The following is a 19,554-nucleotide window of genomic DNA, read 5'->3' on the forward strand; positions in this document are numbered from 1 at the left end:
TATGAGCTATGATTTTCACAATCCAAATCAATTCTTCTTTAATCAAATCAGGTCTTGGCCTACATTACTTCCTGCTAAAATATTGTTTGACTATATTAGATGCTGCATTATAAAAGTCAGATGTGTTGTAAAGGCTGTTTCATGTTGTCTTTAACTAAATCGAATCATAATTGAAATATGCACTCAGAATGTCACAATAGATCTAAGTAATCTGTATAAATTGTTTCACAATGGCTTTGGTCCAGACTGTCGGCATCTGAAAGTTCTGCCTGTCGCTCTCCAATCAAACATTTCACACCAGTCTTTGTTTTAGCCCCTCAATCAGACAGAAGAGGGCAGACCGGGAGCTTGACGCCGACAGATTTCAAACAAACCAATAAATGTCCACATATTTATCACTGAGTCATTGAGATGGCCAAGACTGTTGCTACTGCTTTTACTTAAGAGTTGATCTCCATGGCAACAGGCTATTATAGGAAGGCTGTCTCTGTCTTTCTCTCTCTCTAATTGTGCTGCTGTTAGCTGGCAGTACTGCTGCTAGGTTAGCACGTACATTACAAAAGACGCAAACATCATTTCCTGCCTCTGGACATGCCAAAGAACAGGAAGTGCATGCTGAGATATAAACGATGAAAGATCTCTGAACTTCTTATTAACCAGCAGGTCTGAGTTGCTGAAGTGGCTTTCTGATTATTAGTCTGGAAAGTAAAGGGCACAGACACTAGCCACCTCTGGTTCGTCTAAATGCCACCTCCACCTCATCTGCACCGGCAAAGTCCACAAAATGCAAACTGCTGCCGAAGCCGTATTCATATATAGCTGTAAAACATAATATCGCCACTATCAATATGGTAATTTTCTCATCCCAGCCCTAGAGATCATAAAGGCTGTATTTGGTAGCAACTTTTCATCAATAAAAAGGGAGGCTGTTCTTGAGTCTGCATCCTGTGTTTAAAAGCCCCATTAAATCACAATGTGGTTGTAACCGAGGCCCTGGATCTCGCCTTGAAGGTCACCTTAGCAGCCTCTGGATATGGGCTCCAACCGACCGTCTTCGGTGGTTGGCTAATGGAAACAATGGCAAACATCTCACAGCGCTTGTTATCTTCTATCGGCTAAACAAAAATCTCTACCATCTGGGGGATTTTTTATTCACAGTTGTGAGACTAAGGCATGCAGTATAAGGCCTTAATCTAAAGATTGTGCTTGCTTGTTTTATACAGTACATCAAAAATTCATGTCTGACCATAGGTTGTAAATATTTTATCCAGCATATATGATTCAGGAGAAATTTCTCACACGATTCTGAAGAGGGAAAACACACACCTTTGAAATGATAATAAATAAAACAATTATAATTTGAATGAAGGAGTCATTGTATTAGAGATGTTCCGATACCTTTTTTTCTATCCAGATACCGATTTCTGGCCGATATCGAGTACTGATCCGATACCTTGGTGTGTATCTGTATATACAGCTGTAGATACTACTATTTTATGCTGTGCTACAGACTTATCCCTTAATAAAATATGAACAAATATATACAGTGAACTAGAGTATTTTGTTATTTGACAGTTTGACAGTATTTTTATAGTTAGCATTACTACTTCTGGTTTTCTGACATATATCATAGAGCTGTGAAGCTCAAACTTGGTGCGGTTTAGTTTCGCTTTCATTTAGTTTGTCGTTTGATGTTTCTCATATTCAACAGAAATGGTAGCTCTTATCAGTTAAAGCGCTATTCACTAAAACAGAGACACACAGAATTCATATTTAAATAGTTGTTTTGCGGCATAATATTTACAAATGTTAGCCCATATCGCGATTTGATTAAGTGTAATGACCTACTTTTGATTAATTCATCCAAACTTTGACATTCCGTGTTAAACTGTAAATTCCGTTTTTATGACTGGATTTCACAATGCCGTCCGCTTTTTTCCGGAAAATACAACTTCCTGTATTTGCAACACAGCACAACTTCCTGTACTTGCAGTCTGAGCAGCGAAGAAGAATTGACTAACGATTTGCAGCATTAAGCAAAGCTAGCGGGCATAACTAGGTCTTGTTAAGTAAATGGTATTGAATCAGTATGTGGGTTCAAGCACTCGTCGATACCGATGCTAGAATTTTTTAAGAACAACTCTACAGTGTATTAGTAATAATGACATGTTTTGTTGTTCGATGAATCAGTGTTTTGAATAAGGAAAGGAAAGGGGGGTGAGTGAGGCCAAGTATGGTGACCCATACAAGGAATTTGTGCTCTGCATTTAACCCATCCAAGTGCACACACACAGTAGTGAACACACACACACCGTGAACACACACCCGGAGCAGTGGGCAGCCATTGCTGCGGCGCCCGGGGAGCAGTTGGGGGATCGGTGCCTTGCTCAAGGGACTCACCTCAGTCGTGGTATTGAGGGTGGAGAGAGTGCTGTACATTCACTCCCCCCACCTACAATCCCTGCCGGACCTGAGACTCGAACCTGCAACCTTTGGGTTACAAGTCCGAATCTCTAACCATTAGGCCACGGCTGCCCCTTTTTTTTTTTTTTTTTTTTTTTTTTTTTTTTTTTTTTTAAAGGAAAAATGTGTAGAATAAATGACTAGAATAAATGACTGATGACACATAGTTTAAACAGTCTTTTGCTGGAACCAACTGGAATTAGTGCAATTCAAACAAGTGTCAAAATACTTTCAAAAGGTGAATTACTCTATTTTGATCACTACATTTACTGTAAATGTTTGTACACAGAAGTAATGTTTATGTGTAAATGAAAAGACTGTTGTGAAGCTGTTCCATACTGTACATATACATTTTAAAAGTTCCTGAAGTCTTAGGTTTTACAACTGTTCCTCATGACAAGTGTCATTGGAGAAAAAAAAAAAAAAAAACATGCAAATGGTGAAATGTGTCACTATGCAAAATGTGTCTATGGCTTTTAATGTTTTAAACTCAAACTCAAACTCAATTCATAACCCTGGACATTTCATCTGTGTTTCAGAATAAGATAATTCTGGACCCACTGACATTCAGTGAGGCTCGCTTCAGGCCGTCACTTGAGGAACGTCTGGAGAGCATCATCAGTGGCGCCGCCCTCATGGCCGACTCTTCCTGCACACGCGACGATCGCCGCGAACGCATTGTAGCCGAGTGCAACGCCGTGCGCCAGGCCCTGCAAGACCTGCTGAGCGAGTACATGAACAATGTAAGTCCTAAATAACTTTTTCATAATTTTAAAGTGTGTATTTTTTTTTTAAGTAGTTTTTTTTCTGATGATTTGTTTAATTTGTTCAAATTGTTTTTACGTTTTTTTTTTTAGATTGGATTTAATTCACAGTTTTACTTGCTATTTAAATGCTGTTTTTTAAAAGTTTTGTGGAGGGACTAATTGAGTAGATTTTTTTTCTTTTCCTCCTTTTATTCTTGCACATCCAACACTGCTTGCGAATCATCCCTAAGGCTGTATTGGCTAGAAAACAGACATTTACCTCAAAGAACCATGGTTACACTAGACATACCTTTCAGAGATTTGACACATGCCATATGAATACACATAATGTTTCCCACAAAGTGGTTATTTATATATCAGTGCTGACATGGAACATGAAGAGCTTTCTACATGGAAAGCCTTAGCGTCATCATGTATAGCGCACTTAGGCTGTGTAAGGTTATATTAGGATATGTACATTTCTGAAGTTCTAAGTGCCTTCTTTACATGGAAACTTCCAGAATAAAACTTCCAAGATGGCTAAAGTGAAATCAAAGCTACAGAAGTATCAGTTTGTATGGTTATATGTTGTACTTTTCTCCAGCTGTAGTGTATGGGAATGTATACCTGGTCAGTTAAAAAAGACATGATGCATGCAAAATAGTTAATTTTAACACTTTATGTTGTTCATACACTACTGAAATTCAAAGATTATTTTTAATGTTTTTTGAAAGAAATGTCTTATGCAGCCCACGTCTGCGTTTATTTGATCAAAAGTACAGTTAAAAGCAGCAATATTGTGAAATATCATTACAGTTTAAAACCACTGTTTTTCTGTTTTAATATACTTTAAAGTGCATTGTATTCATGTGATAAGAAAACTTAATTTTTAGAAGCCATTACTCCAGTCTTTAGTGTAACATGATTCTTGAGAAATCTTTCAGAATTCTTTGATGAATAAATGACAAAACTTTTGTAACATTATGTCCTTGCTGTCTCTTTTGATCAATTTCATGCATCCTTGCTGTATTCATTTCTTTCAAAAAAAAAGAAAAAAAAGTGACCATTACCTTTTGAACAGTACTGTTTGCATATATGTTAACCGATATTCTCCACAATTATCTTCTGACCTTCAGTCCCTGACTGTTCATCTTGAGAAAGTTCACCAGTTAAAGAGTCTTAATATGCTTTGATAAACCAATACTCCGACCTTTCGTCTTTCAAAATCCCTTCTCTTATGTGTCCATTGGTGTTTGATATCCTTGACTCAAATGAATGGCTTCAAAGCAGATAATCCTGTAGAATTATCAGGGTGGTGTGTATGTGTGTGTTTCGGTTACTTTGAAACAGGTGTCACAAAGCCATTGGCAAGTGTTCTGTATTATTGATCTCTATGGTATCAATGGGGCTGTCTGGCTCTGACGCTATGCAGTAATCAATGGCTTCTACCCGGCTATAATCTAATGTATGTTTCTTAGTGCTGGTGTGCTCAAGCACCATACAGGAACAGAGGGATATTAAATACAACCTCTCATTCGATTAGCGATGCCCCTTTAGTCAAAACACTATGTGAGTGTAAGATGAATAACACATCAGCAGTCCAATTACAAGCTCCTGCTCCAGGAGGAAATGTGTTTGCGTGGCTAGGATGCTTGTTTTTTTTTTAGAGTTTTAGTCTCTCAAGATATTCTTTTTTTAATATTTTATAATTTTTCTTTGTCAGGCATTAAAAAAAGTTTTGTTGTTTTAATTTCTGATACCTGCCTTTTAATGTAATATAGTGCGATCTAATTATAAATCTGATCTTCAAAAATATGCATTTATGTGCATAAGATGCATAAGATGTTCATGCATTTTTTTCTTCAGTCACAAAGAAATTAAGGTTTTTATTTGTAGAAAATGTTCCAGGATTTTTCCCCATATATTGGTTTTCAATGGTGGCCAATGTGTTGAAGGTCCAAATTGCAGTTTCAATGCAGCTTCAAAGGGCTCTACATGATCACAGCCGAGGAATAAGGGTCTTATCTAGCAAAACAATTGATCTTTTTTTTTAACCCACAAATATACTTTATAACCACAAATGCTCATCTTGCACTAGCTCTGCGATGCACATGCAGCTTCACACATTATGTACTCATGTTGAAACGCCCGGTTAGTTCTTCATCTGTGTACTCCGGTTCAGAAAGGTAAGATAGAAAAACGAAAACGAAAAACTCTGTTCACCTTTAACTGCAAAATCGTCTAACGTTTTTTTTTTACCTTTTTTTTGTAAAGAGTAATTGACTTTCTTTACACGTTTAGCCTACTTTGTAAACACTGGGCCTGTTCTTCTGCCTTCCTTTCCAATGTGACTACGTAATGCATGAGTGCATTTGTGGTTAAAATGTATTTACATTTTTAGTTTATGAAGATGACAGATCGTTTTGCTAGACAAGACCCTGATTCCTCAACTGGGATCGTGTAGAGCTCTTTGAAGCTGCTTTGAAACTGCAATTTGATCCTTCAACCCGTTGGCCACCACTGAAGTCTACCACATGGAGAAAAATCCTGGGGTGTTTTCTTCAAAAAACTTAATTTCTTTGCTACTGAAGACAGAAAGACATGAACATCTTGGATAACATGGGGGTGAATAAATTATCAGTACATTTTTATTCTGGAAGTGAACTTATCCTTTAGCAAGTTTTTAGTCCCTCAGGCTGAATTGCTGTAGTATCTAAGTTCACTTAAAGATGATTCATTTTTTTGGTAGTTTCTTCTAGTGAGCTACAGCTGCAGGCATTGGAAGTATGTGCTAGCGATCAAAACCCAAGGCTTAAGAAATTGCTAATTATTTATTTGTTATTGTTTTCTTTTGATGTATCTATGCTATATGACAAAAAAAAAAAAAAAGAACAATTTTATCCCAACAGATGTGGGATGTGTTTGATTCGGGTAGAACAGAATGGCACAAGTTTAGCTTCTGGAAATTATGGGTACAGCGAGAAAACTAGAAGTGGTGTTTGATTTCTACACTGTACACAAAAACTACCATTGGTTAAGTTTCTTCTAAAACCTTTTCGACTTCTGCCGCCGTCCTTTCACCTTTTGCTCTAATTGTTCTTCGAGCTCAAGCCTGAACGACTTGTGAAACGGCACGAGCTTGATCAATGTGCTGGTTTGCAATAAATTAAGTTCAAGTGACAGGAGAATGTCCATACTTGTCCTGGCCAGTGGTGATCGTTGATTGGTGACACCCGCCCAGGCTCCCAGACCACTGCTGAATCATCAGAATTGGCTGATTTAGTTACGGCAGCCCAGACAGGCCAATCTATCAATTGATCGGTTGGAGTAATGCATTGCTGACCTGGGTCAAGGGAGCTCAGGCTTGTGGCTAGAGGTTGAGGGGTCCAGGGGTTTGTGGGTGTGGTGGTTCACCTCGCTAGCCTAGCCTGCAGTGCACTAAAGAGGATTTAGGGAGTTGGTTAGCAGAGCTTAATCTTACACTAAGCGGGACGTGGCACTCCGGCGGTCACACTGCGTTTAAAGAAGATGGATGCCTATGTTCTTCGGCCCTCCAGGGGGCTACACAGAAAGACTTGATCAAGTGGCAGGGTCTCCGAACACTCCATCAGCCTAACAGTGCCGCTACCAGCCACACGATCGCAGAGCCTGTGCAACCCAAAGGATTACTTAAGAAGAACTGCAGATCAACGAGTGATAGAGAAGGGAAACAGAAACAATGGGATGGATAGATTAGAAGCACTTATGAGATTTGCTGTCACCTCCTACTCTATACTGCAGTACTGGGGGTGGATGAAGATGCTATTTTGTGACTTAATTTAAAAACTTAGGGCACCAGCACTTTATGTGCATCAGTTTTTTTTTTTTTTTAGATGAGAGATGGGAATTAATGTTATATCAATTATGAACCATAATTTGCAACTTACAAATCGGTTACTGTTGTTAAGAGAGTATTTGACAAAACAAACAAACAAAAATGTAATGGAAGATAAATCTTCAATGTATTTAGTCCATTCAGTCTTAGTCATTACAGTTTATGAAAGAATGTAAATAACTAAAATAGCTTCAATAGCTTCAAAGCTATTGAAGCTAGTCCAGTATGGGCTACATGCCACAAAACTGACATGATATCAGAACTAGAAGCTTTAAAAGTTTTGTCTTTGAGCAAATCAATTAAGTGAATAAATCAATGACTCAATTAAAAAGACAAGCTCAATTTGGAATAGCTACTTATAAACTATTTTGACTCTTTCTGAATTCAGTCCAATTGAATTAATTGCTGAATGAATCATGAATCATTGGACTGAATGACTTAATGACTTACTCATATAGTCAAGACATTGATTAGCCACCTACTAAAAAAATCTCCAGGAGTAATGCACTGATCTGATTTTTTTTTTTTTTGTGATAGTGTAGCTCAGTTTAAAGGCACAGTATGCTTTTTTGATTAAAATATCCAAAAAACACTAGAACAGTGGTGTGTATTTTGCTGACTTGTTTACTTACATTATCCCATATGTTTCTAATAATGTTTAAATCCAGAGAAATGTGGCCTGTGTTCCCTGTCACTGCATCGCCTGCCAATTATGTCATACACCCTCGATTTCCGATTTTATTTTGTGGAAAACATGAAAACACCAAAGATGCTTTAATATGTTGCACTTTTTATTATACAGGTGACGAACGCACAGAGTAGCATTATAACAGAACTTTCAACAAATTTAACAAATGTATCTAGTGCGATAAAACAGCGCTGCTTTACTCCACATTCACATGACCAGGAAAGAGTGGAAGCGTCAACTGTGGCATATAAAAGCTCCGCTGCTTTCGACTTTCAGCCCCACCCTGCCTCATACTACAGTGACGTTAATAAATCTTTAATACATTAGCTCATTCATGAACATGGACGAGTCCCATCGGGTTTTATTGGCTGTGGGGATGAAGATGACAACTCCCATGATTCCACACTTAATCATGGAGTCATCTTTGAGACTTTGAGACTATAGTTCAGAACGTTTCAGAACTTTTGTTTTTTTATTATTTAAATGAAAGGTCTAGAATTCTAGAATGGTATAGAAAAGTTACAGAATGTTGTGAATTTCTGCCCATTTCCCTAGGATAGCTAATAACAAGCTGTCGTGACATGACACGATAATGTCATGTGACTGCTGGTGCCTCTGCACAGTGTCCTCCCAGCCGCACAAGCGCTTTGATGCTTCGATTTGGCAAGTGCTAGACACCATCTCACTGGACAAGACTAGTCATTTAAGAGAAAATAACGCACAGCATGCACAAGAAAAAAAAACCTTTCTTTCGCTCTCACCATCCGTCTCACTCCGTCTGCATCAGTGCAAAACCTGCCCCCAAAGACACAAACAAAAATACACATGCATATCACACATTCCCCTTCAAGCTTTCAAGCAAAGTCTCCTGCAAACATCTCCTGTGATTTGCTCTCTCTACTTCTGGTAGCAGGACTTTCGCTGTTCTGTTAGCCTGGCTGCAGGAACGTTGAGTCATCTTGGTTCTTTTCTAGCTTTCTCAGTCTGAAGATTGAGGTCTCTTTCATAGCTGTTGGCTACAACTGGTGTTTGTAGCATTTGGAAGTATGCTGCATGTTTGGCATCTCCTGCGTCCATTACCGATGACAAGAGAGAAACACACAGCGTGATATTCTGCAGGGAACCTGGACTCATGTGAGCTTTGTTTTCTGCATCTGATAACATGATTGGGGCTTCAGGTTTTCCAAGACTTTAACAGCATCTCTACTTGATGGCTCCTGCTGCTTGTTTAACTCTCCCATCTCGATCTTTCCAACCTCATTAGACATCATCTCCTACTCATGCTTTTCTTGCTTTCACCTTACTGACAAGGTTTCTCCTGGCTTCTCTTGTAGCATCATGTACTCCACATAACATGACACGTTCTTACATACTTTACCCCAAAATAAACACCTTTACAAGGATTTCCAAAATTTCTCACCTGAAGTTTGACTCATGTGTGTTACATGAATCAAAAGAAAACAAATCTGTCTTCAACAAAAGAGAAAAAAGGAGACTTTAAGGCCTCCCCGCAGTTTTCTGCTAGAATAAAATAAACCTTTAAAAAGACAATACAATACGCACCAAGTACTTCACATGAAAAGGTAAAAACACCATAATTACTATAAAATAAAGAAAAAAAATATAGTAATATGCATAAATAACACATAATAAATAATAAAACATAATAAAAATGGAAAATAAATCAATTAATAATACCATACAATAAAACTGCTGTAATTTACCTTAAATGAAAAGACAGCATAAGTATTAGTATTGTAGTTTTGCTGTTGTCCTGTAAAATAATAGAATATGCGCTGATAGAATATGCTCTGTTGCACGATACTACAGATTTTGGAGACATTTTAATCGTCCACGATCAAAAATCGTGATATAACACACCCTTAAAGTCAATAGACATTTTTTAAAAGTTCTTCTGGTTACAGTGCAATTATACATTTAAGTACTGATTAATATTAATTAACTACATGTACTTACTATATGGTTAGGGTTAGGATTAGGGTTTGTTTTAGGGTTACATGCATGTAATTGTGCATAATTAATTGTTATTATAATAGTAAGTACATATAGCATGTCTAACAGGGACACTTTAAAATAAAACTGTTACTGATCTTCTTTTGTGTTTCGCGGAGAAAAAGGTGCATAGAAGTTTGGAGTGGCAGAAGGCTGAATAAATGATGACAATTTTCATTTTTGGATGAACTTTCCCTTCAAGGATGCGTATGCTCTCATTTTGTTTATCGTAACTCTCATATTCTTCATAACTATTCCTCAGGCAGGTGAAGCTGACACAGTCACAGGTAGCAGACAGAGAGACCTAATTAACGTCGAGCCAATCAAGCCACAAGCATTTCGCACAATTAAGCTTCCTTTTCCAGCATGTCAAGTTGACTTTATGTCAAGAGTCATATTGGATTGTTACATCAGATCACTATTTCTGAAATTTTCCTAAAAAATCTTTCCTACCAATGTCATGTACGAGGAAATGTCTTGGTTAGTGGCTCATCCTCTGAATTTATCGTGCGCTTGTGGTATATGTCTTTTTTGCTTATAATAAGCATCCTCACTAGACTTGACCTTTCTGAGGTCATCACAAATCAAAGACCACCTTAGGCATTTCAGGTTTGTTTTTGCAGCGTTCCGCACCCACGAGAGCCTCTTTCCAGCCAGATTCCACACTTACGCCCTATTAAGCGGCCTGTATGGTGCGATCCATCAGCCTTTTCCCATAGCGACTTGTACCCTCCCTTCCATCTGTCAGGCCCTAATGCCCCTGGCTTGTTTTGCTCTACCAATGAGAGACGTTTACTTCATGTACATCCAAATTCCACATACACAAGCACAGACTCAGAGGGTAATTTACGAAGCGTGCTATCTGCATTGTTTTAGTGCACAATAGTGCAGATGCCTGATATATTGGTATGTTTATTAAATGATTAGTTCACTTTCATAATAAAAAAAAAAAATCCTCATAATTTATTCACCCCTATGTCATCCAAGATGTTAATGTCGTTCTTTCTTTAGTTGAAAAGAATTAAGGTTTTTGAGGAAAACATTCCAAGATTTTTCTCCACAAAGTGGACTTCAGCGGGGGAACAATGGGTTGAAGATTCAAATTGCAGTTTCAGTGCTGCTTCAAAGGGGTCTACACTATCCCAGCCGAGAAAAAAAGCTTCTTATCTAGTGAAATGATTGGTCATTTTCTAAAAAAAAAAATTACAATTTATATACTTTTTAAACAAAAAATTCTTGTCTTGCACTAGCTCGACCTTTCGGGTTAGCAATTGCACACATGCGACTGACGGAAGTAATGACACAGTGTTTACAAACCGAACGTGCAAAGAAAGTCAAACGGACTTTACAAAAAAAGGTAAAACAATGATGTCTGATAATTTTAAAGGATAACTGTTGCCAAAATGCAACCTGGGCTGTTTTTTTTTTTTACTGTAAACGAGACAAACTTATATCTAAAAGCATAATTATGATAAACGAGCCGTTTTTGAGTTTGACCGTGATTTAGTTTTGTAGTCAGTGGCCGGTGAATGGGAGTACTAGGGGCATAAATTTGAGCGCATCAAAATCAATATTTTTACAACACTAAGAAGGCTCGACACACCATGAAACTTTGCTCAAAGTATCGCCTGGGTCTCTACACATGAACTTGAGCATTGAGAACATTGTTCGTGTACACACAGTTTACTAAAAAGAAAGGTTTTGAACAACTCACTTTCACTGTTTGAGTTTCCGCTCGCGGCCGTCTTGCCAGTCAAACAATGTTCTCAATGCTCGAGTTCATGTGTAGAGACCCAGGCGATACTTTGAGCAAAGTGTCATGGTGTGTCGAGCCTTCTTAGTGTTGTAAAAATATAGATTTTGATGCGCTCAAATGTATGCCCCTAGTACTCCCATTCACCGGCCATTGACCACAAAACTAAATTACGCTCAATCTCAAAAATGGCTTGTTTGTCGTAATTATGCTTTTAGATATAAGTTTGTCTCGTTTACAGTAAAAAAAAAAAACAGCCCAGGTTGCATTTTGGCAACAGTTATCCTTTAAAGTTGGTGGAGAAAATGAGATGGAGTTTTTCGCCCTACCCTACATTTTTGAATCGAGTTACACAGACGAAGAACTAATCGCAATTGACTTTTCCAATGTGATTACGCAATGGGTGAATGATCAATCGTTTTGCCAGATAAGACGCTTAGAGCCCTTTGAAGCTGCATTGAAACTGCAATTTAGATCTTCAACCCACTGAGCGCCATTGGAGTCTACTATATGGATAAAAATTCTCGAATATTGTCCTTAAAAACCTTAATTGCTTTTTGACTGAAGAAAATCTTGGTTGACATAGGGGTGAGTAAAATAGCAGGAAATTTTTATTCTGGAAGTGAACTAATCCTTAAACAGACAATATTAGATGTAAACTAAATTCAATAGTTTGGGGTTGGAAAGATTTTTGAAAGAAGTCTCTTATGCTCACCAAGGCAGCACTTAGTTGAAAATATATTAGACACAATTTAAAATAACCTTTTTTTTTCTTTTTTTTTTTTGTAGATTTTTGATTGGAAATTATTCCTGTGATTGCTGAAATATAATTTTTTTCTGTGTAGCTGAATTTCCAACAGTCATTACTACAGTCTTCAGTATCGTATGATCCTTCAGAAATCATAATTTTTTCCTCCCAGGATTCTTTAATTAAATTTCAAAAGAATAACTTTTTTTTTTATTATTATAGATTTTGTGATTTTTGTAACAATGAAATGTTCTTTACTATCACCTTTGACCGATTTAATGCATCTTTTTGAACAATATAATAACACTGTTAAACTTACAATGCCTAAATTCAGCTTTTAAAACACTTGACTTTAGTTTATGTTTTATTTATTTTTACTTAATATTTGTACACCATTCTTATTTTTAAGTATATATTTTAGTTTATATGCTTTTAATTAAATTAAAATATAGAAATGATCAGCTATTGCTATCAGGCATAAATTGAACAGATATTTTCTTACTCAAACGTGCCGTAACTGTGGGGCAAAAGGAACTTTTGACTTTTGTAGATCCTCTGGACCTTCACAAAAGCATCTGAAACCAGTAATGAGAAAAGTAAGAGCACACACAGTTGCAAACTCTCAAGGAGGGACCTTTTATCTCCCAATTTCCTTTACAAGGACTCTTGCCTGCATGCTGGCCCTTGGCCTTGCTCTGGTAACGCAAGGAGAAGGATGCAGGCGAGAGGTGCATTTCTTTTACATTCTTTTCTCCCTCACGTTTCTCCCAAGCTCTGGCTCAACCGGTGTTAAACTAGACTTGCACATGCCAAAAGAGAGGTTTGCAGGTTAGAAAACTAAATTGGTCCCCATATAGTCAAAGGGCTTAATTCAACACCGCTATGCAAGATAATTCCGACAGGGTAGGAGTTTATAATTCCCCAACATTTTCATTAATTTGCTCCTCATGTTTGCTGCCTGCAGTAATCAGGGGAATGAAATAGGGCTCAGAATGATGATAAATCACTCGGTGGCCATGTTTTCTTCGGTGCTGCTTCATTACTGAACGCTGATGAGAGTGAAAATAGTCTTCGCATTGCTTTGTGAGTCAAGGGAGGGTGGATTGTGTGTGTGTGTGTGGGAGATGTGTCATTCTCTACCCTCTTACCAGCTGTCATTTTCTTATTTTTTTCGGTCTATGTGTTTTGAGCAAACATGCACTCATGTCTGCTTAAAATTTCTGAGTTTTGCACTCTGTCTATGTGCATTGAAAATGTTTTGTGTGGGAGAGCATGTGTTAGTATGTGGAGGTCTTCTTATTCTCTCTTTTTTTTTGTCCCACACTTTTTTCTGTTACATTTATATGCTCCAGGCTGAACGAGCACCTCTCTCATTTCATTTTGGGTTTGTTTGTTTTGGTTTGAGTCTGTCCGTGTGTTTTTGTGTCTGGTTGTGTATCAGTCTTGGGGTAAGCAGGGTTTAAAGGCCTGACTGTGAATCCAAACAGGGCAAAATCAATCTTGCTGTGGTGTCTTTCTTTGTCTATTCTCTTCCTCTGAGTGACTTGGTCATTCAGCTGTTTTCTTGGTGTCAGTATCAGTATGCTAAGAATGTTATATGTATACCTGTATCCCTGCATGTAAAGGATTGAAGATGCTCATTTCCTGCAAAACCATGTTTAAATTAGCTGTGGTATTGGAAATAGCTATTGAATCACCTCATATAGAAACACAAAGTCAAAGATGTGGAAGTATGTATACTTTTATTTGGTTCAGTCAATTTTGTTTTTAAACAAATAGTTCACTCAAAAAAAAAAAAAAAATTCTCACCTCCTCTGTGTCATTGTATGTATTTGCTATCTTTCTATGAAACATTGAAGTAGAACTTTCAATCAATATTGACTCTTTTCTATTCAAAGACTGCTCAGAGTGACCTTGGCTTTTTAAAGTTCCAAAAAGGACAAGAAAACACCACAAAAGTTTAAAACTAAGTTATTCGTCCCTAGTGAAAAATATACTTAAATGTATCTGAACACATTTATTTCATACTAAGTATAATACAAATACATTTACATATTTGTGTACTTAGTAAAAATAAATTACACTAAACTGGTATACCTAAAGTCTGCTAAATTGGAACAACTAATTTTTTCTTTAATGCACTTTAATTGTGCGAAATAGTCCAACTAAAGATATACTAAAATGTATTTGATTGTGCTAAAGTGGAACTATTGCAAGTATACTTCAGGTACACTTGATATATCTTGCATTTAAAGACTGATATCATTCAAAGATCATACAGTACTTATTAATAGTTATATTAAAACACATTTTAGGCATAACATTTAGAAATGTGCATTGTGCACAAGCAAACTCTAAATAAAATTTAGAAAAAGTCTCTGAGATATGTCAGTAAATATGTTAATAGATTTGAGCTGCACTTAGTATAAAATAAATATATTTTAAATATATATATATTTTTAGTAAGGATCATTCATGCTAGTGTTGTCACGGTACCAAAATTTCAGTATTCGGTACCAATACCATTGAAAATCCACGGTTCTCGGTACCAATTTCGGTACCAAAGCAAAACACAATAACATATTAATTGAGCAACACACTATTTTTTATTAATAAAAAAAATAAAATGTACAAAAAACAGTGCCATTCTTTATACTAATGTAAAATTTTGTTAAAAGTTTTTTCACAGGTTAAAAAAGTATTTGTAAACATTTTAGTAATGAAATAACATCTAAATAAATTACAGGCATAACAAATTTAAATAAGCTTCACCCAAAACTTTTTGTCATATTTCTGCTGCTGTTGCTGAAAAACATCTGCACTGTTGTCTGTTTTGTAGTTCGCTGGGGTCTTTCATGATCTTCCTTAATCTGCAACTGTAAAAAGAAATATAATATACTTAAGTAAAGCCATGGCCTAAGTCTGACCAGATGCAACATTAGATCATTGACACCAGCAAAATATGAATTTTCAGTAAAAAACTAACCTCAGCTGTTATAATAAATTAAGATAAGATTACATATATTAAGACAAGTGTCTATCACAGATGAAAACTGCAGTATTAAAAACACTTTACAATTTTCATTTGTTAGATAACATTGCCTAACAATAAACAGTACATGGCAATTATTCTTAGTGAGGTTAGGCTAATTTCAACATTTACTAATGCATAAAATCATATTAATCTGTTAAACATGAACAAACATGATCATGTCTTTTTGTATTAAATAACATTCACAAACATGAATTAATGTTGTAAAAATATGTTTCACTTACTTTAAGTTTATGTTAGATGATGCATGAATTTGATCTTATTTTAAAGTATTACCAAACTAAACAGGGGATAAAACGTGTTTTATTTGATTGTACTTTTATTCAATCCAAACTGCATTCATATTTATCCAGTCAAGAATAAACCTAAAATGTTTTTTAACAGACGAATATTAAGGACATAGACATTGTTAACTATACATACATTTGTACATTCTCTAACACATATATTTTGGATACACATGTCATTTGTGTAAAAAATAGTAAATACATCATGTCCTTATTTTTTTTTTTTTTTTACTCTTAACAAAAGTTATAGGAGCGTTGGTTCAAATTCCTTCTAAGGCCCAGCATAATTAGCGTTAGCCGCGCTTATGCTAACGATTCACTACACAAACGGTGATGTTTATTTCAGTCTGACATTCAAATTAAAATATGCAATAATGCTCTAAATATGAAATTAAAATGAAACTTACCTTACTTGAACTCTTTCATTTGATCCCGGAGTCGATTTTTGAGGTGTTTTAAGTTTGATGTTTCCTCCTTTCGAGAGAACCTAGACGACATCTTTTGCAAATAGTTTTTTGATGATCTATGATATTCGCCTTGTTCAGCCGCAAATCCAAACTATTTGGAGCAAGCCTGGCTCTTCTTTGTCAACAAGTGGAGTCAGAGCCGCGGCATCAGCAGCACCGCTGAATAGAGCGCAACTGTGCAGTGCGTGAGAGCGCACCTTTTGCATAGCGTATCAAGAACCGGGTTGACCGGATAGTCGGTACCACCGGTACTTAAGAAAACCTGGTACCGTAACGTTTTAATTTTTTTAGTACCGACTTGGTACCGAAGTACCGGGACTTTTGACAACACTAATTCATGCACTTTATTTCAAGTATGAATACACTGATATTAAAATTCCATTAAGCTGATAATTATTTTTATGCTTGATAACCAATAAATAGATACTATTAAAACTATGCAACATTTTCAATAAATACATTAAAGCTATAACACAACAAAACTAAAATAAGTACATTTAGACATCACAACATTTTAATGCACAGTATGAGAAATGGATATTCATGTTTTCAAAATCTCTGTTTCTATACTCTAAAATCATTGACATTTGCATAAAAAAAATCCTGAGTGCCATGTAAGTGAGTTTAATTAGTGGGTGAACTATTACTTTAAACTGTGTTTAATTATGCAGAGTGACATGTTATATTATTAAGTCTGAATACCATTATTAAAGTGGAGTTGATTTTCTCTTCTTTCTATTGTATTTTTATCTTATGTATTTTTACTTACCCTTTTCAGAATTGTGACTTTTGTCAGATATGCCTGAGTATCATTTGAACAGGTAGTCCCACATAACCTCAGTGTACTGACGCACGATAGGTCAACATGTCTGGTTTAGTCTTAGTCATGCACATTCCACTCTTTAAATAATCACTTGTGAGAAAAGCATCAGCTAGTCTCGAAAAGTCTCAGCGTCCATCCGGTGAATTAGCTTTCTGCTCTAGCTTGATGTCAACATTCCCTCGGCATCCTCATCGCGTGCTTCCTTTAATAAAGTCAGGAAAATGCTGTCTGCCAACAGTCATGCTCGCTTTCAATTAAGGACGTTTCAGAGGCATCGTGCCGTGAATCAGAACACCCGCCACTCGATTGGGTCCCGAGACGTTGCGGATTCGCATGCGGATGCGCGTCCATGCCGCAAGGCCACGCCATTCTCCGCCGAGGTGATGCAGCCAACCGGGATTTAATTGGGTTTTTAGGCTATTTCATATTAAGGGGATGAGATGGAATTAACTAGAGACAAATAAATGTAATAAAAGCTCTCAGAGCTACATGCCCATCGCATTAGCTGCAATGGCACTTCCCTATCCACCCTGCTGAGATTCGACTTGACCACGCCCCCCACCCTTAAGAGCCGTCTGTGGTGAGAGCAGCTAACGCGATTGACATTGATAGGTGGATGGAGCTGTGGAATCAAGTGTAATTGCGTTAAACAGGCAGACATGGATCTGAGGAGCAGGGCTCTAACTATGTTAGCACGCTACATATGTTAGCGTTATGAATGCAGGGGTGAACTCGGCTGGGTGATGGAGCATGCAGTTCATCCTGCGGCCCGAGCGGAAGGAGGCGGGTGGAGAAGTGCATGCTGGGCTGTAGGGGTAAACCATGTGGAACCGTTCAATCAGAAATCAGAGTGAAAGAGCTGGAGGAATGTGGAGAGAGAACAGCGGAGAATAAAGGATATGTTTAGAACAACACTGACTTATGGGCCTGCCATTTGCCTCTAAACAAGAATCAAATCATTCTGGTTTATTGCTATCGTTATTATTCTCTTTGTTGTCGCTTGTGTTTTTTTTCTCCCCTTAATAGATTAGTAATGATAATGCACACATAAACTGAGTTGACATGTCATTTGATTTAATTACAGTCACTTATATGCTTTTACTCGCCCACGTGTGCTTTTGTATTGTCAGACTAAAATCATTTGTCTACATCAGTGATTGCCAATCACTAGACTTGCAATCAGCAATGTTAAACTTATACAACAGGCATTTTGTTTTAAAGAGCCCTTTTTTATTTCTTATTAGGTAAAAAGTGTTATATATGTGACCCTGGACCACAAAACCAGTCATAAATAGCACGGGTATATTTGTAGCAATAGACAACAATACATTGTATGGGTCAAAATGATCGAATTTAGTTTTGTGCCAATAAGTAAAGATCATGTTTCATGAAGATATGTTGTAAATTATTTATACCACAAATATATAAAAGCTTAATTTTTGATTTGGATAACTTTAAAGGCAACTTTCTCAATATTTAAATTTTTTTGCACCCTCAGCTTCCAGATTTTCAAATAATTGTATCTCGGCTCTTCTCAAATTGACCCTTAAGACTGATTTTGTGGTCCAGGGTCACATATGATTTTTACACACACATACATATATATATATATATTTATTTATTTATATATATATATATATATATATATATATATATATATATATATATATATATATATATATCCCTTTTTCCTGAGTAAACGATGAGCGCCGCCATTACGAATTCTAACGTCAGATTGAATGCTTTTCTGTTCAGGTCTCAATAGGAACCCATTCAAATATCTGTTTTTAATGTAGGTAACGTCCACAGCTTTGTGTCATCTACACACTCATTAAAGTGAGGCACTGACAAATGATGGTCAAATGACATTGCAAAGTGATGGCGCTATGGAGCCATGTGCTATTTAAAAACATTTTAATAGGTTTAACATTAGATTATCAACACGTAATATATGCCAAATTGACTAGAAACAATGGAGACCGGAAATGCAAAACATTCTTTAACAAACAAACTAAATATATTTTGTTTTATTTTTTTTATTTTTTTCTGTGATGTAAAGCTGAATCTTCGTCAGTCATCCATCTAGTCTTCAGCATCACATGATCCTTCATAAATCATTCTAATACACTAATTTGTTATCAATGTTGAAAACAGTTGAGCTGCATAATATTTTGTTGGAACCTGCGGTCATTTTTTTCAGGATTCTTTAATAAATAAAGAGTTAAAAAGAACAGCATTTATTTAAAATATATTTTTAGCAATATATACACTACTTTTTTCCCTTCTTTTTTGATAGAAATTATACTTTTATTTAGCAAGAAAGTATGAAATTAATTTAAAAAGTGATAGTTAAGACATATACATAGTTATAAAAGATGTCTATTTAAAATAAATGCTGTACTTTTAAACTTTTTATTCTTCAAAGAATCCTGAAAAAACTATCACACACTGTAAAAAGATTTCACTAGTTTCAACTTAAAAACTTAAGTTCAGCAGCTGCATTAAAATTTTAAGTTAAATCAACTTAAAACTACAAGTCATTTCAACTCACGACAATAAAATTAGTTAAAATGACTTGTACTTTTAAGTTGATTTAACTTAAAATATTAAGGCAGCTGCTGAACTTAAGTTTTTAAGTTG

The 19,554-nt window shown here is 36.2% G+C and overlaps 1 protein-coding gene across 1 annotated transcript in view; it reads left to right on the plus strand.

Annotated features, from left to right (window-relative positions):
• ctnna2 (catenin (cadherin-associated protein), alpha 2) overlaps nucleotides 1–19,554 on the plus strand; it is a 509,795-nt gene that overhangs the window by 176,864 nt on the left and 313,377 nt on the right. Inside the window, exon 7 of the mRNA XM_073841829.1 lies at nucleotides 3,003–3,206. Within this exon, the coding sequence (XP_073697930.1) occupies nucleotides 3,003–3,206 (204 nt within the window). The remainder of the gene's footprint in view (nucleotides 1–3,002; nucleotides 3,207–19,554) is intronic.

This window comes from Garra rufa, chromosome 6, assembly GCF_049309525.1.
Source record: "Garra rufa chromosome 6, GarRuf1.0, whole genome shotgun sequence".
Lineage (NCBI taxonomy): Eukaryota > Metazoa > Chordata > Actinopteri > Cypriniformes > Cyprinidae > Garra > Garra rufa.